The following is a 21,018-nucleotide window of genomic DNA, read 5'->3' on the forward strand; positions in this document are numbered from 1 at the left end:
TTTAATTCAGCCCCCAAACTGCTTATAATTACATGTGAGCTCATGGGAAATGTGCTGTCTGTTGTAAAAAATGCCACAGTGAAATTCACAGTCGCAGTGATGGAAAAGTTTGATGGTACAAATTGAGATGTGAGTTTGCAGTAAAAACTTGGTAGTGATTTTTTTTCTCTGTGTTTCCTGAGAGATATCGGTTTTGTTTTGTCTCGTCAGCCTTCCGTGGAGTTCTTCAGGTGCTCTCAGTCTTTCCAGCGCGCTGTCTACATGTGCTTGTCATTTGTGGCAGTAGTGAACACTTACTCATATTTTGTGGTCAGTGCTGTAATCAAACGCCAGCCCACTGAAGCTGAGTAAACACACATCAGGGAATTACATTGCATTTCTTCCCCGGCTTGACAAGGATAAACAAAGTTTGCTCATCTCCCATAGTTTCTCATACACAGACAGCATCTCTGAGGAGACTCCAGTGTAACTCCTGTGTTTATTTCCTAGTATGGGCCTTTTTTGCTGCTCAGTCATTTCAAAGGTGTCTACTTTCCAAGTAGGAACACTAAGTGTCAAATCGCTCATCTATTCAGACTTGAACGCAGTCAGATCTGTTGTTGTTTGCAGAATTTGGGTTGGGGCCAAACAGTTCAAAATTCTACACAGTTAGCCCTTTCATTGGGCTTAAACCTCCTCAAAGCCACTGGTGCCTTCAAAACTTGCCAAACCGCCCAAGCATAGAAGAGACATTTAGGCTTGTTTGTTTTTGCCATTTTACTGGACTTCTGTGTTTTTGTAACTCTTTTAAATAGACTTGCTGTCCAACAGCTACATCTGAGTCCTGGAATATCTTCTCATTCCAGCCCTGGGCATAAAGACTTTAGCTGAACCATGCCTGGTCTGTGTAGAGGTAGCTTCTGTGTGCCAGAAAAGCCATATTCATATCAGGCAACCAACGCTGTTCTGCCGTGCTGCACTTATCTGCCTACCTCTGCCTCTGCACACACTCTTTGTGGCTGGATCTCTCACTGGCAACAACACTAATGAGCCAAGAACTTTATGAGTTGTGGACAGATCCCAGCAGCCTGTCCTACACTGATTTGAAGCAGGGTAATGAGAATAATGAGCAAAGAGAGCTGAAGCAGTTTGGCTCTTGTCCAGCTGGGCCCCACTGCACCATGGGACACAGGACAAACAGGGAGGGCACAAGGGGCCCTCATTAACAGGTCTGTTCATCCAATAAGGAGAAAAGAAGGGGGAGCAAAGGGCAGTTCTGATGATGGATGAGGGAGCAGCAGAGCGTTTGTAGTGGACAGGTCTGAGAGGCAGGAGTGAGGCCTGTGGTCAAGAATGTCTGACGGCTTGAGGTGTTGGCAGTGTGTTCGGCTTTGTCAACATCTGTCTGTCTGAAGCTGCCTCTACGGTGAATCTGCTCCGAATTCACCACGCACCAGACTTGAGCAGAAATATGCAAGATGATCCAATTTTTTAAATAAGTTGTTTCAACCAAAATCAAGAGTAGAAATGGGGAGCTGCTCTTATTTCCCCAAAAAATGTCTGTGGGATAGAACACAAAGTGGCAAACTCTGACATTAGAAAACAACTCACACAGTTTTCTTTGATATCCAATGCTGTATAGACGGCCAGAAAGACCATATATTGCTTAAGTCACTGCCAAAAAAAACGTAAAATCACCTCAATCAATCTAAATAGCTATGGCAAGAAAAACGCTCCGCTTCCAACAAGTACACCTTCTGACATAGGGGAAGTGGAGTGGTGATGACTAAAGATGGCGTGAGGGTGGCAAGTGGGGAAAGAAGAAGGAAGAGATGGATGAAAACTAATCTCATTTTCTGTAAATTTTAAATTGTTTTTCTTTACAGGATTACACCAATATTTCCAAGGAGCCCTAATAGACGAGCAGATTAGAGATGGCCCACATAAAAACGCAAGAGAACGGGTAGACATGGCATGAAGCCCTACTGTCTAGACCAGTCTGGTTAGGACAAAGTTCATACTGAAAGTGGCCCACCACTCTGGAGAAAGTAATAGGCAGCTGGGGGGGCTCCACATGGGAGTTGTGTTTCCGCTTCACAGAGAACACTTTTCCCGCACACGCCACTGATTGGCTCATGGTTGGGCAACACTCATCTAATGGGAGTGCATAGCGCCGAGGGGTGAAGCGGGTGAGGAAGGGGTTAAGCGTGCTAGAGAGTGGAAACAGAAAGGGGGTGCTGCTGCAGTTGATAGACTCCAGATGTGTCTTTCAGATAAACTCAAGGAATGGGGTGTGTTTGTGTTGCAAGCCTAGCTCAGTCACGGCTCTGGGGGTTTATGGAAACAAGCAAAGCGAGCCCCCTTATAAGCCCATTACCAAATTGTATGCTTTAAATGCCAATAACGCACTCACACACACTCTGGACAAACTTGATATGGTTTCAATCCTATTTTCCTCTGGAGGAACTTGAGTTTTCACTGGACCCTCCCTGGACCCCCCCCCCCCCCCCCCCCACACACACACACACACACACACACACCCACGTCACTTCCGTTTGCTCTCCTTCTGTATTTTCCCTTTGCATCTCCTGTGCCTTACAGGCTAAACATGCTGCCAGTCAGTCGTCTATATGTTCCCTCAAATAGAACTACCTGATGGCCATCTGGCCATTTTGGTGTGCTGATTATTGTTTTTTTTAAAGGAAGAGTGTTACAAAACAGAGAGGTTTTTGACTCAGAAAAATGTGGATGGCATCAGCATGATAGCAGTTATTGCTCTATAATTATGGACGTACTTTCATATTTTTTTCCTTATTTTGGTTGCTGGGAGGTCCCGTGAAAACCGCTGGCCTCGGCTGCTCGAAAAGCCAGAGCCAGAGTTAAAAATGGTTACGTAGAAATTCCACAGTTTGTCTTGGCAGTGCAGCCTCCAGCTCCTTTTGCTGCAAATTATGGAAACATAATGAACGCAGGAAATTTTACACTTTAAATAACATGTTGCTATATCTGTGCATCCTGTTAACAACTGTTGCAGTTTATGGTTTGTCAGTGATTAATGATGATATGTGGACTGTCAAATTTTGAAACAACACGGCTTCAAGGCAATTTCCGCAAACAATCTAAAATGAAAAATTAATCTTTTTCAACCTTTAGCTTCCTTCTAACTGCATGGCAATTGTTCCATGATAGCAGACAAGAAGTTTGTCAGGTGTATCCAATCTGACAGGAAGAGGAACAAAGTTAAGAAAATAATCTGGGAAAGGGGCAGCAAAGCAGGAAATTAGTAGAAAAACAAGATCTCTGCAAATCCTGGTTTCCTGTTTTAGGGGAAGGCAAGAGTGTGTTTGGGGCCTGTGTTACAGAGCCCCCATTGTGAGTGAGTGTGTTGCAGAGTAAGGAGGTGGGGTCCACAAGGCCATACACAGGGACAGTTTTGCTTGGTTTGTACCTCACGTACCCCTCCCTACAGGGGAAAGCTAGCTAGTAAAAAAAAGGAGAAAAAGGAAACTGTAAAAATAAACAAGCAAGGGTCTCTGCTTGAGACGCCAACCAGACAGGATATGACACGTAGCGCAAAAATTGTGACTAATGACCCCTGTCAGGAACTGCAGTGCTTGTTACTTTTATGTTTTTTTTTCTAACATACCTTTCTTTTTTTCAAGGAAATACATGTTTGTCCTGTCTGGTTTCCATCAAGAGGAAAGTTCATTCAAAGTAGTCCGTTAAGGCCTTGTTTTCCTTAAAATAAAAAAACAAAAAAACAACAACAGGAAATTCTTGATTTCTCTCCAGTGATAATGAGCAGCCATTCTCTGGCTTCATCATTCTCCTCCAGCCCAAGGCCCAAACAATGTCGGCACTCCAGTCCCTGCTGGGGCGCTCCTTATAATGGAGCACTCCAACTCTGGAGAAGCTTGTCTTCATTATGACCCTCTAGCCCTACAAGCACATCATTCCTCTCCAGTCTGGATGGGGTCCAGGTGCTCATCCTCCATACCCACGTAGCGATGACTCTTTAAAATGGCAAAAAACCAGCGGCCATTGATGAGGAGAAGTTTGTGAGAGAAAAAGGGCATCCCTAATGGGAACTTCTGGTGTTAGCCCTCACAGCAGCAGACAATGGTCAGGGCTAACTTAAGCCTGTGACAATCCAACCTGTGACCCCAGCCACATGTAGGTAAGGGGATGAAAGCACTACGCTTACAAGGTGACAGCGCAGAATAGGTCATGGTTGCAATGATAAAACAAACAGACCAATATGAAGAAAATTGGGGAAAAAAAAGATTCCTCCTTGGTGACAGCTCTTCTCATCGGTGTGGAGTGCAGAGTTGGCATTCTGCTGACAGGGAAGGAACCAGTAACTCTAGAGGCTAAAATATTCTTTTTTAATTTGGATTTTAGGCCGGCTATAGACACTGTTGCTGGATTTTAAATAAATCGGTTAGCAAGTGAAGAGCTTGTTGATAAGGGGATGCAAGATTAGCCTTGACGGTGATGGTGACAGACAAACTGCAGGAAGGTGAAATGCTTTCGTGCTTGAAGTCATGTTTTCTCCTGTGAATAGCTTCAAATTCCACAGCTCTGTGATAAGACATTGTATCATCTACTGGTTGATACAGATAGTTGCTACTTCTTGGGCCAAACCACATGTGACATTTTAAACATTTAAGACAAATAATAAAAGGAGACTTTTCTTTCATTAGTTAATTTAAAAAGGCTCTTTTAGGTGATATAATATAGTAATAATTCTAAAAACAACATTACTTTTAGAAAATTTTAGCGTCAACATGTGACTCTGTGCATGACTCATTATCATTTGCACCTCCATGAGAACCTGAGGATACTTTTCAAGCATATTTAGATTGGTCTCTTGTTTCTAGCACAAATGCAAAAACAAAATCTGCTTATAAAACATCATACAGTAAGAGAATGGATGAATATTAATTATAAATTGGTGCTATAAATCTATTCTGTTACATTTACTGGTTTACTGTAGCCCTTTATTGGTTCATGTTTTCAAAACTGCAGTGTATATTTAGAATTTTGATGAACTAATCATGTGTAAATGCAGAATATGAGTTAGTACTGACAAAGTTTGAGCAATAATGGGAAAAGATACATCAACATTTAAATTATTTAACTATTTTTCTATTAAAAAGAAATACTAGAAAATTGACAAAAAAAGGCAGCAAATACCATATTTCTTTTACTCATGCTGCATTGCTTGAAAGCAGTACTTGAAAAAATGAGCCAAGTTTGAACATTGGGAAAGCCAATGCTGAAAATTATAGCCCTGCACTGAGTACAGCGTCACTAAGGTCAGGTAAAACACATAACAAAAAATGAAAAAATAAAAATAAAAAGAGGGACAAGGATTCTAGTAATTCTGTATTTTTTTGTTAAACTAAAATGGTATTGCAAAAACAAATAAAAAAGAAAAAATTCTTGTACACATTAATTTATTGTTTGTCTATGTATCTGTAAAGAATTAGTCAGTCCAGGGTATTCCGCATCATTTTGAAATATTTATTATATTTGGGTGTGCAATATGTGATAAGTTGTAAAGAACAGTATTGACCAAAATGTAATTAAAATATTACGAGCAAGATACATGTGCAGATGTATTGTTCAAGAAAACATTTATAAATTAAAAAAAATGTAAATTAAGCAGTCTGTAATAAAAAAATAAAAAAGTTTGCACAAGGAATTTCTGCAGAGCTTTATTAAGGATATTTACTCTTCTAAATATAATGTAAAAAGCCTCTAAAATGTTATGTTTGAGTGTAAATACACATTTAGGTCAGTGCTGCACATCAGATCTTGGTTATGTCTTTGAAAGGGACAGACAGGGTGGGAGAGACAGACCTTAGAGAGAGGAAATGGTGGGTAGCGCCTTGTCTTTCAGCACCACACTAATGAGCTTTGTGGCACACAGACTGAGAGCAAAAGAACAGTTTTTTTTTCCTTTTTGCACTGGTCAACAGCTCCTACACCACTACTGACACACAGACACAAATGCATTCTCAGGACACAGCAATTACCACATGCATCAAGACAGACAGAAAGAAACTCCAGACATAAACACCCAGGAGCATTTTTCTGTCCAACATAGCTTATTTTATTTTGCTTTCTTACTTGTGGGTATGAGAAGTTTCAATTGTACCTTTATTTTAATCAAATTGAAATGGTTGAAAAAGACTTTGTCTAAAGCTTTCTGTCAAATAGCTAGAGCTATCCAAAAATGCATTAACAAAAGCATAACACACTTCAGAATGACTGATTTAAAGCTAGAAAACTGCTGCTCCATCCTAATATCTGTCAGCAATCCAAATATGAGGAGTGTCCTGGAGGTATGTTGCATCGACATGAACCCTCTTTTGCTTTTATCACAGCCATTCCATACTTTTCGGGTTATTTTATAAAACAATGCCTCTGTCCAATGTTGACCAGAATAGAAAAAAAAAAGCTTGGCTTTTGCAGATTAAACATCACAATGGTGAAGAAACGCCTGAGGTTATACAGTGCATAACGGAGCACCATCTAGAAAAGCAATGAGAGACTGTCTTTTAAAGGAAAAAGGAGCATAAAGTTGCCTAAGGGTGTCCATTTTACAAAAGCACAGCAAATAAAAGGAGATTTTAAAAAAGGATCATTGCATTCATGTTACCAATCCCTCTAGGAAAACGTCTTCTGTGACAGTTCCAACAGGAACACATTTTTTTGTGCTTTAGGAATGTAATCACATGTCCTGTTAATAGCCTTCCATCTTTTGACCTGTATTACTATTCCCACCTGACAAATAAAAGAGAAAATATGGGATCCATGTAGGCATCTGCTTAAGTTGTTTAACATGTGTTAGTGGTTGCAGAACGTCTTTAAAAAAAAAGGATATTAGCTCTATAGACTATGAAATTAGATCTTCAAAAACATTTAAAGATCACAGCCTCTATGTTTTCTTTGTGCCCAAGTATTTTTTGAAATTTGGTTAAGAAATTCATTTTTTCTACACCTAGATCCAGGGCGCTGGGAGAATGAGATTTCCTATGATTGTGAAGAATTATTGTGCATTGTCCCACAACAGGAATCAGCTTTTGAAAAATGTGTCAACATACCCTTTCATAAAAATCTGAGGAAGCTGTTTTGTTTAAAACTTTGTCAATTTGATGTCATTTTTTAACTGGTTCTAGCCTCCATGCGAACAAGATGTAGCTTCTCTGTGATTTTTTTTCAAGATTGTCTTTGCTTTGTGCAGACCTTGACAAACAGTTTTTTTCTTGAACAACTAGTAAATGAATTGGCTGCTGGCTTCAGTTATCTTGAAGCTATGGGGTAGGGAATCCAGATGAACTTTAGTTACAAAACAGCTGTATTTCTGCCAGCATAAACACTCCTGCATACATTTTCAAAGTTTTCTCTCTCTATTTCCAGAGACCTCAAGCACAACTTAATCAGCACCATCATGCCAGGAGCCTTCCAAGGCCTGTCTGAGCTTCGGAGACTGTAAGTAGATCGTGATATGATCGCAGCTCTGCTGAGTGTAAAAAGTACAAACACAAACTTAGTGGACTTGAAATGATTGGTATGTGATGACAGATTCCAGTTTATTTGTGTGATCTCACTAGATGGACAGTAAATGAGTCACGGTAACAGTGTTTTGTTGGCTCACAGTAGATCATATTGAGCTCCTGGTGACAGTATGACATAGACGCCTCCTCAGATAAATGTTTCTGCCGACATTTGTGGAAGCTCCTGGGTGTCAGGCCTGTCGACTACTACTGTAACTTAGGGGCTACCCATTACTAACGTTTGCAGCCACTAGCTGCTTTCTCCTGGTGCTTTTGGAGTTTAAGGCTTTGTTGCAGAGTGAGACGAAAGTGTTTGTCTGCGCCACACCACATGACTCCCCATCCCTCCTCCTTGTACTTGTATTTTCCCTGCGAAGTCTGGGGCTTCTCAAAACAAACAGGGAGAGATAAACACATGCTCTGGACAGCTTTCTGCTGGGTGGTGTCAGAGGTGCAACAGAGCAGATCCTTTCTGGCTACAGCCATACATCATGCTCAGTGGTGAACAGGGGCCCTGCTTTTATCCCGCTGATGATAAACCTTTACTTGGATCCTCTGGGATCCTGAAAAGGGAAAGTGTCTGAGGCTTTTTGTTGGCTGGTTTGAAACTTTAAATCAGGAGAAGTTGGACTGCGTTAAAAGAAGGTCTTACACTTTCTTATAAGGTAAGCTTAGAAGAAGATTTCTGGATTTTAGAGCAGTGCTCGACATACTTCAGGTCCCCAGTGTCAGACACTGGAGCTCATAGATTTTCAATATATAAACAAAGGCCCTTGTGCTCTGAGATACTTTCAAATTGGCAACAGTTGACATTCTGAAATGAACTGGATTGAAAACTACAGATAATTTCAAAACATTTCAGCTTTATTTGAAAGCTGTTGTTGTTATGAATAGAAAATTAAGTTAAAAACATCAAAAGTTTTTTGACACAAATCTATTTTTGATAAAAAGTTAGACCTTTAAAAATTGGAATTAATAGAAAATTGGTTGATAGCTCCCTTCTGAAACCAGCCCCCCAGTGGGCATTTAAGGAACTGTTACATTTGGTACTCTCGATTGAAAATCAAGTTATAGGACTTGGTTTTCACATATTTGCACTATGTACATTCAGGAAGTGAAAGGAAAATTGATATATTCAGATTTATATGTTGTGCGTTAAGGGGAAGTGGTGTAGTGGTTAGCAATGCCACTACCCAGTGGATTCTGCATGTCCTGGCCATGCATGCATTGGTTTTCTTTGGCTTCTTCAAAACCAAAGGCATGCTTGATAAGTTTATTGGTGACTCTAAATTGTCCCTGAGTGAGTTAGTGGTTGCTTATCTCTGTGTGACCCTGCAATGGACTGGCAAATTGTCCAGTGTGTAGCCCACCCCATCCCGACAGTAGCTGGGTTAGGCTTCAGCAACCCTGTAACCCTGATCAGAATTAAACAAGTGTATAAAATAGACAAATGGCAGATTTCATGCAATAAATCAAAAATCCGATAACATTAATATTTTACCACATCAGAAGTTTCTCACATTTGGTAAGATGAATTTTACCTGGCATGCAATATACTGTCTCAAGAGAATATATCATACAGCCCAAAGTGGCTTTTCAGGACACAGTGGGCATAGAAAATCAACTGTATTGTGACAGGGCTGTGGACAATAAAGCTTTTAAGAATATTATGTAAGATTCATAAAGTATGTGTCCTGGCATCACTAAAACAGAGGAAGTGATAAATAAAAATGATCTCTCTATTTGCAAAAAGTTAAAACAAGTTTTGATTTGAAAAGAAGTAACTGTGAATAATTTGTTTTTTCACACTTCTAGCGACCTCTCCAACAACCGCATTGGCTGCCTGACAGGAAACATGTTCCAGGGGCTGACAAATTTGGCTAAACTGTAAGAGACAGATTGATTAGTGTCCGTGAAACTGTTGTGTTCTTTGATTTGTGGTGAAGACATGAAGAGAACCTTGTTCATGACTCACGTATGCATTCTGTTAGGAACTTATCTGGCAACATCATTTCCACCCTGGATTCTGAAGTGTTTGAGGAGCTGCCGTCTCTCAAGCGGGTGTGAGTACTGAAGAAAAGTGAGCTTGCTTTTGGGAGCAATACTGTCCATTTGTGAAAACAAACAAACAAACAAACGAAAAAACAAGTAAGCCACTTTATTTTCAAGGAGGTAAAAGTAAAGGTTGTACCTAAAAGTGGAAAGGGCTCAAGAACTTCTGTGTTTTAATACTCCATAATGGTATAGGAGGCTGATGAAAACCCAGAGCCCAAGCAGAGCAGCAGAAACACTGAGATTTATTCTGTTAAATGACAATTATTTCTATCTTCAGAAACTTCAACTCAGACTACCTGACATGTGACTGTGGGCTTCGTTGGGTTCCAAACTTCCTCCAGAGCAGGTCGGTGCAGATTGGGTCTGAAACGTTGTGTGCCTACCCCAGCACCTTAAGGAGGGAACCACTGAACAGACTGAAGGAAAGCCAGTTGAGCTGTGGTGAGAGCATTGATTCACACAAATGAGATGGCTTGCCATTTTAGCTTAGAGATCATTGTCCAGTGGTAGGCAGTAGCTGTGTTCCAAAAAATAGATCTTCTTTCTTAGTAGCCTAGCAGAGATCTTTTTTTAAATTTGTATAAGCTGATGATATAACTCATATGTTGCAGTCTGCTGCCATATACCACTAAACCTTGAAAAGCTGGTTGATGATATTCACTTATTCTAAAAAATTTACCTCACACCAAGTAGTGAAAGACAATCGGAAACAAGTCTGAGTGCTATGTTTCCATAATGGCCACTATGGATGCAACGCTTCACTTTCCCCGCGATTCAGTTCAAGCTTCGATTTTTGGGTCATAGTTTTGTTTTGGTTTGATAAATGATTTTGTGTTATACAAAACAACAACAAAAAGCTAAACATTCAGAAAAATCATTTTGTCCATTTCCCAAAAAGCAAGCAACAATGATGACAAACCTTTAAATTGGCTTATCGTAAGCCTGGTGTAATGTAACAAAACGACAAACAGTAAATGCTTCTTAAATTTAACACAACACACATTGGACTCTTTCAATGTAAACATTCTGGTATGTGTTACAGATGCAACCATTCACTTTCCCCACGATATGTTTCAATGATGCAACATACAGTTTGCTTTTAAATCTAGAATTACGGCATCCCTATTGGCCACCTCTGTAACTTTTCTTTCTGTGCTATTTAGATGGTCCCCTGGAACTGCACACCTTATTACTGCTGCCGTCACAAGGACAGGTAGTCTTCAAAGGTGACCAACTACCCTTCCACTGCACTGCAGCTATGGTGGACAACATCACTGCTTTACATTGGCATCACAATGGTCAAGAGGTGACCTCCAATCCAGAAATGGGAGTCCAGTTAGGCAATAATGTTGTGCACGACTGCACTTTAATTACAAGGTTACTGTCAAATTCAAATATATTCATTTATTTTCACAATTTCATTGTAAATTAGTACCGTCTTATAACGAGCTGTCAAAAATGTCCTCTTTCAGTGAGCTGATTCTGTTCAATGTCCATGTGGAGGCCAGTGGAGAGTGGGAGTGTGTGGTTTCAACTGGGCGGGGCAACACCTCTCATCGTGTGGATATAGTGGTGCTGGAGAACAGCGCCCCCTTCTGCCCAGAAGATAAAGTTGTCAACAGTCGTGGGGAGTTTAGGTTAGACTCAGATGAGGGATGCAATTCATCGAAAAACAATAAACTTTATGTAATTTAAAGTTTCAGCACTCAGTGTTTGACTTTTCCTGCAGGTGGCCAAGAACAATGGCAGGTATAACTTCTCATCAGTACTGCCTACAGCTGCGTTACCCCTCCTTGTCAGTAGAAGGGGGATCAGAGCAGAAAAAAGCCTCTCGATACTGTGATCGCTCTGGAAAGTGGCAAGAGGGCGACTATTCAAACTGCCTCTACACCAGCGGGATCACTCGTGTTCTGCATACCTTCATCTTGGTCAGTGGAACTACTGAACAAAGCCTCAATGCAGTCCTGGAGTTCTTTAAAACCTATGTTCTCAACATCTTCACTCTTGATCTTTTAGAGGCCCATCAATGCATCCAATGCTGTCACTGTGGCGCGTCAAGTGTGCACATACACTCTAGAAGCTGAAAGTTTTACCGACTCAGTATCGATGCTTTATGTGGCAGAGATTATGGACAAACTCATGGAGCATGTTACACAGCAGCGAGAAGTGAGAAACAGGAATTGTCCCATTATGAACCCTTAATTCTTTGAAGTATGATCTTTACATTATTGATTTCTGCACTTTTTCCTTCCAGTTGTCAAAGGTGATGGTGGAGATGGGAAGTAACCTAATGCAAGTGAATGATCAGATCCTCACAATAGCTCAGAAAGAAAAGAGAGCCTGTAGTTCGATTATCTATTCTCTAGAGACGCTGGCCTGGCCTCAGCTACACAGTCATGCTCAAGACTTCTCTATGGTTTGTAGCACTGCCCTTTTTCTATTGTTTTTTTTCATCTTTAAATAATTTTAAAGTTCTCATAACCCTAGCATGTGTAAAAAATCTTATTATAAATTCATGAAGTATTTCATCATGCTGTTCAGTTGTGATTAATCTGATTATATATGAAAACAAATATTGCCAGTGATGCCCTGCTGTGTGTGTGTTACACAGACTTCTAGGAATATAGTGATGGAGGCCCACCTAATAAGACCAGCTCACTTCACTGGTATCACTTGTACTGTATATCAGCGTCATGGAGTGTCAGTGGGCCAGGGAGCCGATGTGTCGGAGCCTTCTCACCAACAGCAGCTTCATTTCCGCTGCACGGCTGGCTCTCATAACACTTCACTCAACAACTTTCCCCTTAAGGTGAGCCATTAGCTCTTAAAGACCCACTCCAATGAAAATCGCTTTTTTAGTGTTTTAATGTGTTCTTGTTGCATGTTTTCATTTTCATTTAATGTTAAAGAGTATATATTTTTGTAAATGTCGTTTATTTCTCAGTAATTTACAGTACTATTCTTGGGTGTGACATATTATCAATAGAACTAAGATTTTACTCCACCAAATATTGGTCATTGTGGAAAATGGCTCTTGTACAAATACAAGCCATAGATAAGTATTTTTTAACCTTTAGACGATTCTGTGGTGTGGATAATTTAAATAAAGACAAATAAACCACAGTTTCACTCATAAACAGCGCTTTTGCTCCATTAGGTTGTCTTTTGCAGTGGTACAGACCATGAGTGAAAGAAAAACATAAATTAGCATAAATCTATTTCTCTGTTTTCATATTACATACACATAGATTCTGCAAACTGAAACCAGCTAGTATCTATGATGTCTTTATTTAAAGTTAATTAGTGGAGTTTTTTTTGCAAAAAAAATGTAATTCCTTTGCCTGTTTTGTTTTTGTTAATGCTCCAGAATTCTGAAGCCTTGGCCTCTGTGAGTCTTCCACCTACCCTGTTTCCCCCTGACGCTGCTTCAGATTGTAAGCTGCAATTTGTTGCCTTTCGAACAGGCAGCTTCTTTCCTGTTTCCACCAACTCAAACAGGAATTCTGAACAATTCCACAAACGCACTGTCAATAGTCCTGTCATCTTTGTTGGCCTCGGTGAGAAAACACCAAAGATAAAATCAAAGCGATTAGTGTCTAGTTTATCTGTCAAATCTACAACATAACTCTTTTGGTCTTTAAAAGATGGTTGTAGCATGTGGAACAACTCCGATCCTATCTGGGTGTCCCTGCGCCACTTGTCTCCCGGCAGTGATGCGGTGCCAGTTCAATGGAGCCTTCAAGAACTTGAGAAGCAAGGAGGATGGAGCCCGGAAGGCTGTCGCCTTGTCCACAGTGACAGCAGAACCTCTACAATGGGCTGCACTCTGCTCAGCAATTATGCTGTACTGCAGGTTGGACATGCATCAGTATTTATTTATTCATCCATGATTAGAAGAATTCAATCACAAGGCTATATGGTTTACGTTTTTTTTTCTAGGAGGTGCCTGAATTCCCCAACACCAACACCAATTCTGTGAGGATGCTCCACCCTGTGGTTTACGCCTGCACTGCAGTCCTCCTCCTTTGTGTCTTCACAATAGTTATTACACACATAGTACATCACAGGTATTGCAGATTCTTTCTCTTTCGGCTTTTCCCATCAGGGGTCGCCACAGCGAATCATCCTTTTCCACCTCACTCTATCATGAACATCTTCTACCCTAACGTTAGCAAACTTCATGTCCTCTGTTAAGACATCCATATATCTCCTCTTTGGCCGTCCTCTTGCCCTCCTGCCAGGCAGCTCCATCTCCAACATCCTTCTACCAATATATCCACTATCCCTCCTCTGAACATGTCCAAACCATCTCAGTCTGGCTTCTCTGACTTTGTCGCTAACACAGGCAACGTGAGCCGTCCCTCTGATGTACTCGTTCCTTATCCTGTCTAACCTGGTCACTCCTAAGGAGAACCTCAACATCTTCATCTCCGCTACCTCCATCTCAGCCTCTTGTCTCTGTCTCACTGCTACCGTCTCTAACCCATAGAGCAGAGCTGGTCTTACCACTGTCTTGTACACCTTTCCTTTGAGTCTTGCTGGCACTCTTCTGTCACACAACACTCCTGACACTTTCCTCCAACCGCTCCAACCTGCCTGCACTCGCCTCTTCACCTCTTTTCCACAATCCCCATCACACTGAACTGTTGACCCCAAGTACTTAAACTCCTGCACCTTCTTCACCTCAGTCCCCTGTAACCTAACGCTTCTACCTTGATCCCTCTCGTTCAGACACATGTATTCTGTCTTACTACGACTGACCTTCATACCTCTTCTTTCCAGAGCAAACCTCCACCTCTCTAGCTGTTCCTCCACCTGCTCTCTACTCTCACTGCAAATTACAATGTCATCCGCAAACATCATTGTCCAGGGAGATTCCTGTCTTACCTCGTCTGTCAGCCTGTCCATCAGCATAGCAAACAAAAAAGGACTCAAAGCTGATCCTTGGTGTAGTCCCACCTCCACCTTGAACTCCTCTGTCTGACCTACAGCACATCTCACCACCGTCATACTTCTCTCATACATGTCCTGAACTACTCTGACATACTTCTCTGCCACTCCAGACGACCTCATACAGTACCACAGCTCCTCCCTCGGCACCCTGTCATACGCCTTCTCTAAATCTACGAACACACAATGCAGCTCCTTCTGACCTTCTCTGTACTTTTCCATCAACATTCTCAAAGCAAAAATGGCATCAGTGGTGCTCTTACGGGGCATGAAACCATACTGCTGCTCACAAATCTCCACCTTCTTCCTAAGCCTGGCTTCCACTACTCTTTCCCACAGCTTCATTGTGTGGCTCATCAACTTTATTCCTCTATAGTTGCTGCAGTTCTGCATGTCACCCTTGTTTTTAAAGATTGGGACCAGAACGCTTCTCCTCCATTCCTCGGGCATCTTCTCACTCTCTAAAATCCTATTGAACAACCTTGTTAGAAATTCCACTGCTGTCTCTCCTAAGCACTTCCATACCTCCACAGGTACGTCATCAGGACCAACGGCCTTTCCGCTCTTCATCCTTTTCAGAGCCTTCCTAACCTCATCCTTTCCAATCTCTGCTACTTCCTGCTCCACAACAACCACATCTTCCTCCCTTCTTTCCCTGTCATTTTCCTCGTTCATCAGCTCCTCAAAATACTCCTTCCATCTTTTCTGTACACTCTCTTGGGTTGTTAGCACCTTTCCATCTCTGTCCTTAATCACCCTTATCTGTTGCACGTCCTTCCCATCTCTGTCTCTCTGTCTGGCTAGCCTGTACAAGTCCTTCTCTCCTTCCTTTGTGTCTAACCTGTCATAAAGCTCATCGTAAGCTTTCTGTTTGGCCTTTGCCACCTCTCTCTTCACTCTACGCTGCGCTTCCTTGTACTCCTGTCTACCTTCCTCAGTCCTTTCTACATCCCACTTCCTTTTAGCCAACCTCTTCCTCTGGACGCAGTCCTGTACTTCCTCATTCCACCACCAAGTCTCTTTACCGTCTTTCCTCTTTCCAGATGACACACCTAACACCTTCCTACCTGTTTCCCTGATAGTTTCTGCTGTAGTTTCCCAGTCATCTGGAAGTTCATCCTGACCACCCAGGACCTGCCTCAACTTCTGCCTAAATTCCTCACAAGTTTCTTCATTCTGTAGCTTCCACCACTTGGTCTTCTTTTCTGTTTTCCCTATCTTCTTCTTCCTGACCTCCAGAGTCATCTTACACACCACCATGCGGTGCTGTCTGGCTACACTCTCTCCTACCACCACTTTGCAGTCATTAACCTCTCTCAAATGACCTCGTCTACATAGGATGTAGTCCACCTGAGTACTCCTACCTCCACTTCTGTATGTCACTCTATGTTCCTCTCTCTTCTGGAAGTAAGTGTTGACTACAGCCATTTCCATCCTCTTCGCAAAGTCCACCACCATCTGTCCCTCCAGATTCCTTTCCTTCACACCAAACCTGCCCATCACCTCCTCATCACCTCTGTTGCCCTCACCAACATGCCCATTAAAGTCTGCTCCAATAACAACTCTCTCTCCTCTGGGAAAACTCTCTATGACCTCATCCAACACACTCCAGAATCTCTCCTTCACTTCTAACTCACAGCCAACCTGTGGCGCATACCCACTGACTACATTCACCATCACCCCTTCAATTTCTAACTTTAGGCTCATCATCCTGTCTGAGACTCTTTTCACCTCTAGAACACTGTTTACAAACTCCCCCTTCAGAATCACTCCTACCCCGTTTCTCTTCCTATCAACACCATGATAGAAAAGTTTGTATCCTCCTCCAATACTACGTGCCTTGCTGCCCTTCCACCTTGTCTCCTGCACACACAGTACATCTACCTTCCTTCTCTCCATCATGTCTGCAAGCTCTCTGCCTTTCCCTGTCATTGTGCCAACGTTAAGAGTCCCTATTCTCAAACCTATGTTCCTGCCTTTTCCCTTCTCTCTCTGGCAACGGACCCTTCTGCCTCCCCTCTTTCTTCGACCAACAGTAGTCAAATTTCCACCGACACCCTGTAGGTTAACAGCATCGGTGGCGGTCGTTGTTAACCCGGGCCTCGACCGATCCGGTATGTCTAAAGTGTTGTGGATGATTCGCATGGTTATTTTGGCAATTTTTACGCCGAATGCCCTTCCTGACGCAACCCTCTCTATTTATCCGGGCTTGGGACCGGCACAGAAGTTACTGGCTTGCAACCCCTGTGGCTAGATTCCTGTGGCAGATACAGTACATGTTTCTGCTTCTGATAACTTTTCCATTCTCGTAATTGCTTCTTTTGTTTTTTAGCTCAATTCACATATCAAGAAAAAGTTGGCACACACTCCTGAATGCCTGTTTCCACATCGCCATGACAACAGCAATCTATGCGGGGGGCATAGGCTTGACTAGCTATCCTGTGGTTTGCCGGGCTGTGAGTATTTAATAAAAGGTTTAGTTTGTTCCTCCAACTTGTGTTGCTCCAAATTCCTGTCTGATGTGAATGTGATCCGTAACAGGTGGGCATTGCTCTGCATTACTCCTCGCTTTCGACATTGCTGTGGATTGGAGTCAGTGCCAGAGTCATTTACAAAGAGGCTGTCTGGAGAATTCCTCAACAGACCGAGGGAGAGACTCCTGCTCCTCCCACGCAGCGACCCATGCTCAGGTCAGTTGGAACAACGGCCCATTTGGTGGATCAGGAGATTGGTATTTGCTGTCAATATGGTTTATGTGTAAGACAAATGTGGGAGTTCTTGTGTAAGGCCACCCACTCAGACTGTCAACCATCAGAGGCACTCATTGTGTGCAACAACTAAAGTCCTTCTGTTTAGGAAACATTGGTGGCGGGGCTGGGGGTTTACTGAAGTACATAAAACCCATATGGCCAAATGAATTTAGAACAGAGAAGAATGTGTGACACAAATTTAAAAGCAGCACAAAAGGGTTGTCATCAATCTAAGCAGAGGGATTCAAAAGGACAATTATTGAGTGTTCAGTCCATCTCTATGCTGTTCTGTGACAGTCATCATAAAACTGCTGTCATTATGGCATATCCCTGACCTCATTGGATCTCCACTCAGTCCTTTGTTGCAGTAACAAGGGTTCAATTTCCAGCAAGTGACTGACCTATGAGATCTCTACTGACCTATATCCCTTTTGTTCTCTAATAAAGTGTTTAATCCTGAAGCTCTGGTCAGATGTCAGACAGCAAATACTGCTTTAGAAAGAGAAAGTCACACGGGAACAATTTAAAAAAGAAAGATAAAATGTTTTTAGTATGGAAGAACTTGTATGTCACATGCCTTTCTTTCCCATACCAGGTTCTATTTGATAGCTGATGGAGTTCCTCTCATCATTTGTGGGATCACTGCGGCTGTTAATGTCAACAACTATGGAGACAACACTCCTTAGTATGTGCTTTTCTTTTATTCTTAATTCTTGTCATGGTGTTGGGTTTTTATTTGCTTGTATGCTGAGGTGAATGGTTATATGTTCAATATACAAAGACGTCTTTGTTTTGCACAAATTGCTCTATCTTTTTGGTCTTTTGCAGCTGTTGGTTGATCTGGCGCTCCAGTCTGGGCTCTTTCTTTGTTCCAGCTAGCTTGGTCGTGCTGGTGACCTGGATTTACTTCCTGTGCACTGTGTTTCGCCTGAAGCACCATGTGACCAAAGAATGCACAGGAACTACTTTGTCTACTGGGATTGAGAGCCACCCTGCACTGGAAGGAAGTACCAGTCTAATTTCCACCGATTCAGTTGTGGTACCTGTCACTCCGGCTGTGTCTCCCGAAGATCAGTACTCGCTGAAGACACAATTTTCTGTGCTGGTAGCCACCCACTTCCTTTTTGTGGTTATGTGGTGTTTTGGAGCCATGGCAATGTGGCTCACAGGCCACTCTAGCTTGCTGTTTAGCTGTCTCTATGGAATAGTTGCCATAGTTTTGGGGGTGTTTCTGGTGGTGCACCACTGCTTCCGACGTCTGGATGTACAGGCGTCTTGGTTGTCTTGCTGCCCAGGCTATCGTCGCTCCCACCCCATCGCTACTTACACACATACCTGCACCGCTGGGAGTGGCATGCAAAATTCTGAGAAGGGATCTCAGCTCTTCATCAACTGCCATCCATCTGTTGACTCTCACAACTCATCTGCAAGGTCCTCGTCCACGCCTAGTGCAATAAGCAGTGTTGGCCATGCACCTTGCAAGCTCACCAACCTCCTGCAGGTGACCCAAGACAATCCAAACATTACCAGCATCCCCACAGGGAATAATACGAACATCAGCACTGACCCCATCACCAAGCCAACGAACAATGTTCTTCCTTTAATTAACTCAACAGCACCGGTTCACCCCCAAAGAAAGAAAATTAGCAGCAGGACTAAACAAGGAGGCACTCAGTATTACCATCGGGGTGAAGGCAGGGGACACTATCGTCTCAAAGCTCTAAGGACTGCTGGAGGAGGAGGCAGTCTTGGAGCTTTAGGGCCCACAAGTTTAGAGCACCTCAGTTCTTCGCATGCTGTTTATAAACAGGCCACAAGTGAGAATGGCAGCATCCACCACAGTCTATCAGAAAACCAGGCCAGCCGACTGACAAATGGGAAGCGGCTAGGAGAGTCAGTGGCCACCAGTCCCTCTGAAGGAAGTGATGGAGGTAGCAGTGGGAGTCGCAAACCTTTTCCACTTCCACCTTCCGTAGCTATGCATGCGGCTCAAAGACGATGCTCCAGCAGAGACAATATGAAGGTGGTAGCATCTGCAGAGCAAGAAGCAAAGCGCTGCTCCTACCCTTTGAACAGTGTCACCACCACTGTTCCTGGGGCTGCTGCCGTCAATGGCAACCTGAAAACCTCAGTGCTAGAGCTCGAACCGGACATGAGTGGCACAGACCAGTCCCAGAGCTCTGTGGGAATAAAGAGTGGTTTGTGGAAAAGTGAAACCACTGTGTGAACTGTAATTACAATCACAAATCTATGCATTACCACAATGAAATGACTGATCTCTTAAAAAATACGTAATTTAAGATTTTATTATCTAGAAGGCATCCAGGAAACTAAACTGGCACTCTTGCTGCTGTAGCAATGTAAGAGTTTGCTGTGAAATACTAAGGCAGGTTTTTTTAATTGTGCGTTTTGAGCTAAAGTTAAGCATTTATTTTATTCACTTAACAAAAATGTAAATAATGTTGACTTTAAGTGTCTAAGAAAAGCTTTATTGTTTTAGCTGCCATTTGTCTATGCATATCAACTATTGGATAAAATGGAACATGAAAGGAACCATTTCAAAAGTATAGCATATGCATTTAATCTGAGAGCAAGCTTTCAGGCTTTTCTTCAAGGGACTGTTTATATATGCAAATGTATGCACTTGTATGGCTTTTGTGTGTATGTATGGATGTGTGAAAATCTACAAACATAAAGGGGGATATGCATGTGTGTAACTGTAAAATATCTAAGAGGGATTTAAAAAAAAAGGCTATGTGAGACTTTTAAATATAAAAGATGCTGCAATTTCTTTGTGTACTCAATTATCTTTGATAAAGTTTTTTCATACAATGTTTTTTTTTTTAATGACATTGTTTTTTTTTTAATTACTTTACTGACAATCCAACTGAAGATCCAACTTCCCGTCCTAATGGCTAAATGACCTTGCCCTTCATCAAAAGGGAAAATTCTCTGTCATCTAAGTGAGTTGAAATGGTGCAGTGATGCAAATTGAAGACATTTAAAAGTAAAATAGATCTTGGAAGTTTGAAGTCCAACTGCTTGTTTCAAGTGGCTGAAAATGAACATTTTCTTCTATTAAGTGCTCTACTAATATTTAAAACAAAAGAGAACTACTATTATATTTTAGTGAGTTTAAAGAAGACTTAGGCATAACTCCTAAATGCTTTGATGTACTTCCAATTCCGGAAGTTATAATAATAATATTAATAATAAACTTTATTCATATAACACCTTTTAAGATAAAAATCAAAAAGTGCTTTACAATAAAACAAAGAGAATAAAAACAGAATGAGGAAAAAGCTATTTTAAAAAGTTATGTTTTTATAAAATACTGAGTCTACAGGTTAAGTTATATGAACAATACTTCTAGTATAAAACTAATTTTAGGTTGGGTTTTTTAAATATTGTTCCTCAAGCCAGAATTCTATAACTGTTTGGTGTTTCAACAAGTATGTTTTTCAAATGTTTTGTAAGTTCTTTTAGCCAGGAAATGATTCACACAGACTTGATGACTCATAAACACTTTACCAAACCTAAGAATAGATTTGTAAATTGTTTTATGTAGCATAAGTTCTCTGCTCAATTATGAATGTTTCTTATTGGTGGTTCAGCTGTTTGGACATTCCCCACACAATTTGATTGGGGAAAAACTTAATTGATTTAATTTTTAATTTTTTTCAATTAATAGGGCATTCTCCGTGGTATTTTCCCCCTAT

At 41.6% G+C, this 21,018-nt stretch overlaps 1 protein-coding gene across 2 annotated transcripts in view; it reads left to right on the plus strand.

Annotated features, from left to right (window-relative positions):
* adgra2 (adhesion G protein-coupled receptor A2) overlaps positions 1 to 20,131 on the plus strand; it is a 41,734-nt gene extending 21,603 nt beyond the window's left edge. For both annotated transcript variants that reach the window (XM_011479346.4, XM_011479347.4), the window contains 17 exons: positions 7,408 to 7,479; positions 9,360 to 9,431; positions 9,536 to 9,607; positions 9,877 to 10,040; positions 10,763 to 10,976; positions 11,072 to 11,236; positions 11,329 to 11,527; positions 11,616 to 11,765; positions 11,854 to 12,015; positions 12,211 to 12,408; positions 12,967 to 13,156; positions 13,244 to 13,452; positions 13,539 to 13,666; positions 16,882 to 17,005; positions 17,091 to 17,239; positions 17,895 to 17,984; positions 18,128 to 20,131. In XM_011479346.4, coding sequence (XP_011477648.1) covers positions 7,408 to 7,479; positions 9,360 to 9,431; positions 9,536 to 9,607; positions 9,877 to 10,040; positions 10,763 to 10,976; positions 11,072 to 11,236; positions 11,329 to 11,527; positions 11,616 to 11,765; positions 11,854 to 12,015; positions 12,211 to 12,408; positions 12,967 to 13,156; positions 13,244 to 13,452; positions 13,539 to 13,666; positions 16,882 to 17,005; positions 17,091 to 17,239; positions 17,895 to 17,984; positions 18,128 to 19,526 — 3,757 coding nt within the window. In that variant the 3' untranslated portion in view covers positions 19,527 to 20,131. The remainder of the gene's footprint in view (positions 1 to 7,407; positions 7,480 to 9,359; positions 9,432 to 9,535; positions 9,608 to 9,876; positions 10,041 to 10,762; positions 10,977 to 11,071; positions 11,237 to 11,328; positions 11,528 to 11,615; positions 11,766 to 11,853; positions 12,016 to 12,210; positions 12,409 to 12,966; positions 13,157 to 13,243; positions 13,453 to 13,538; positions 13,667 to 16,881; positions 17,006 to 17,090; positions 17,240 to 17,894; positions 17,985 to 18,127) is intronic.
* Positions 20,132 to 21,018: the final 887 nt, after the last annotated feature.

This window comes from Oryzias latipes, chromosome 9 (assembly GCF_053564925.1).
Source record: "Oryzias latipes strain Hd-rR chromosome 9, Olatipes_Hd-rR_3.1".
NCBI classification, from domain to species: Eukaryota; Metazoa; Chordata; class Actinopteri; order Beloniformes; family Adrianichthyidae; genus Oryzias; species Oryzias latipes.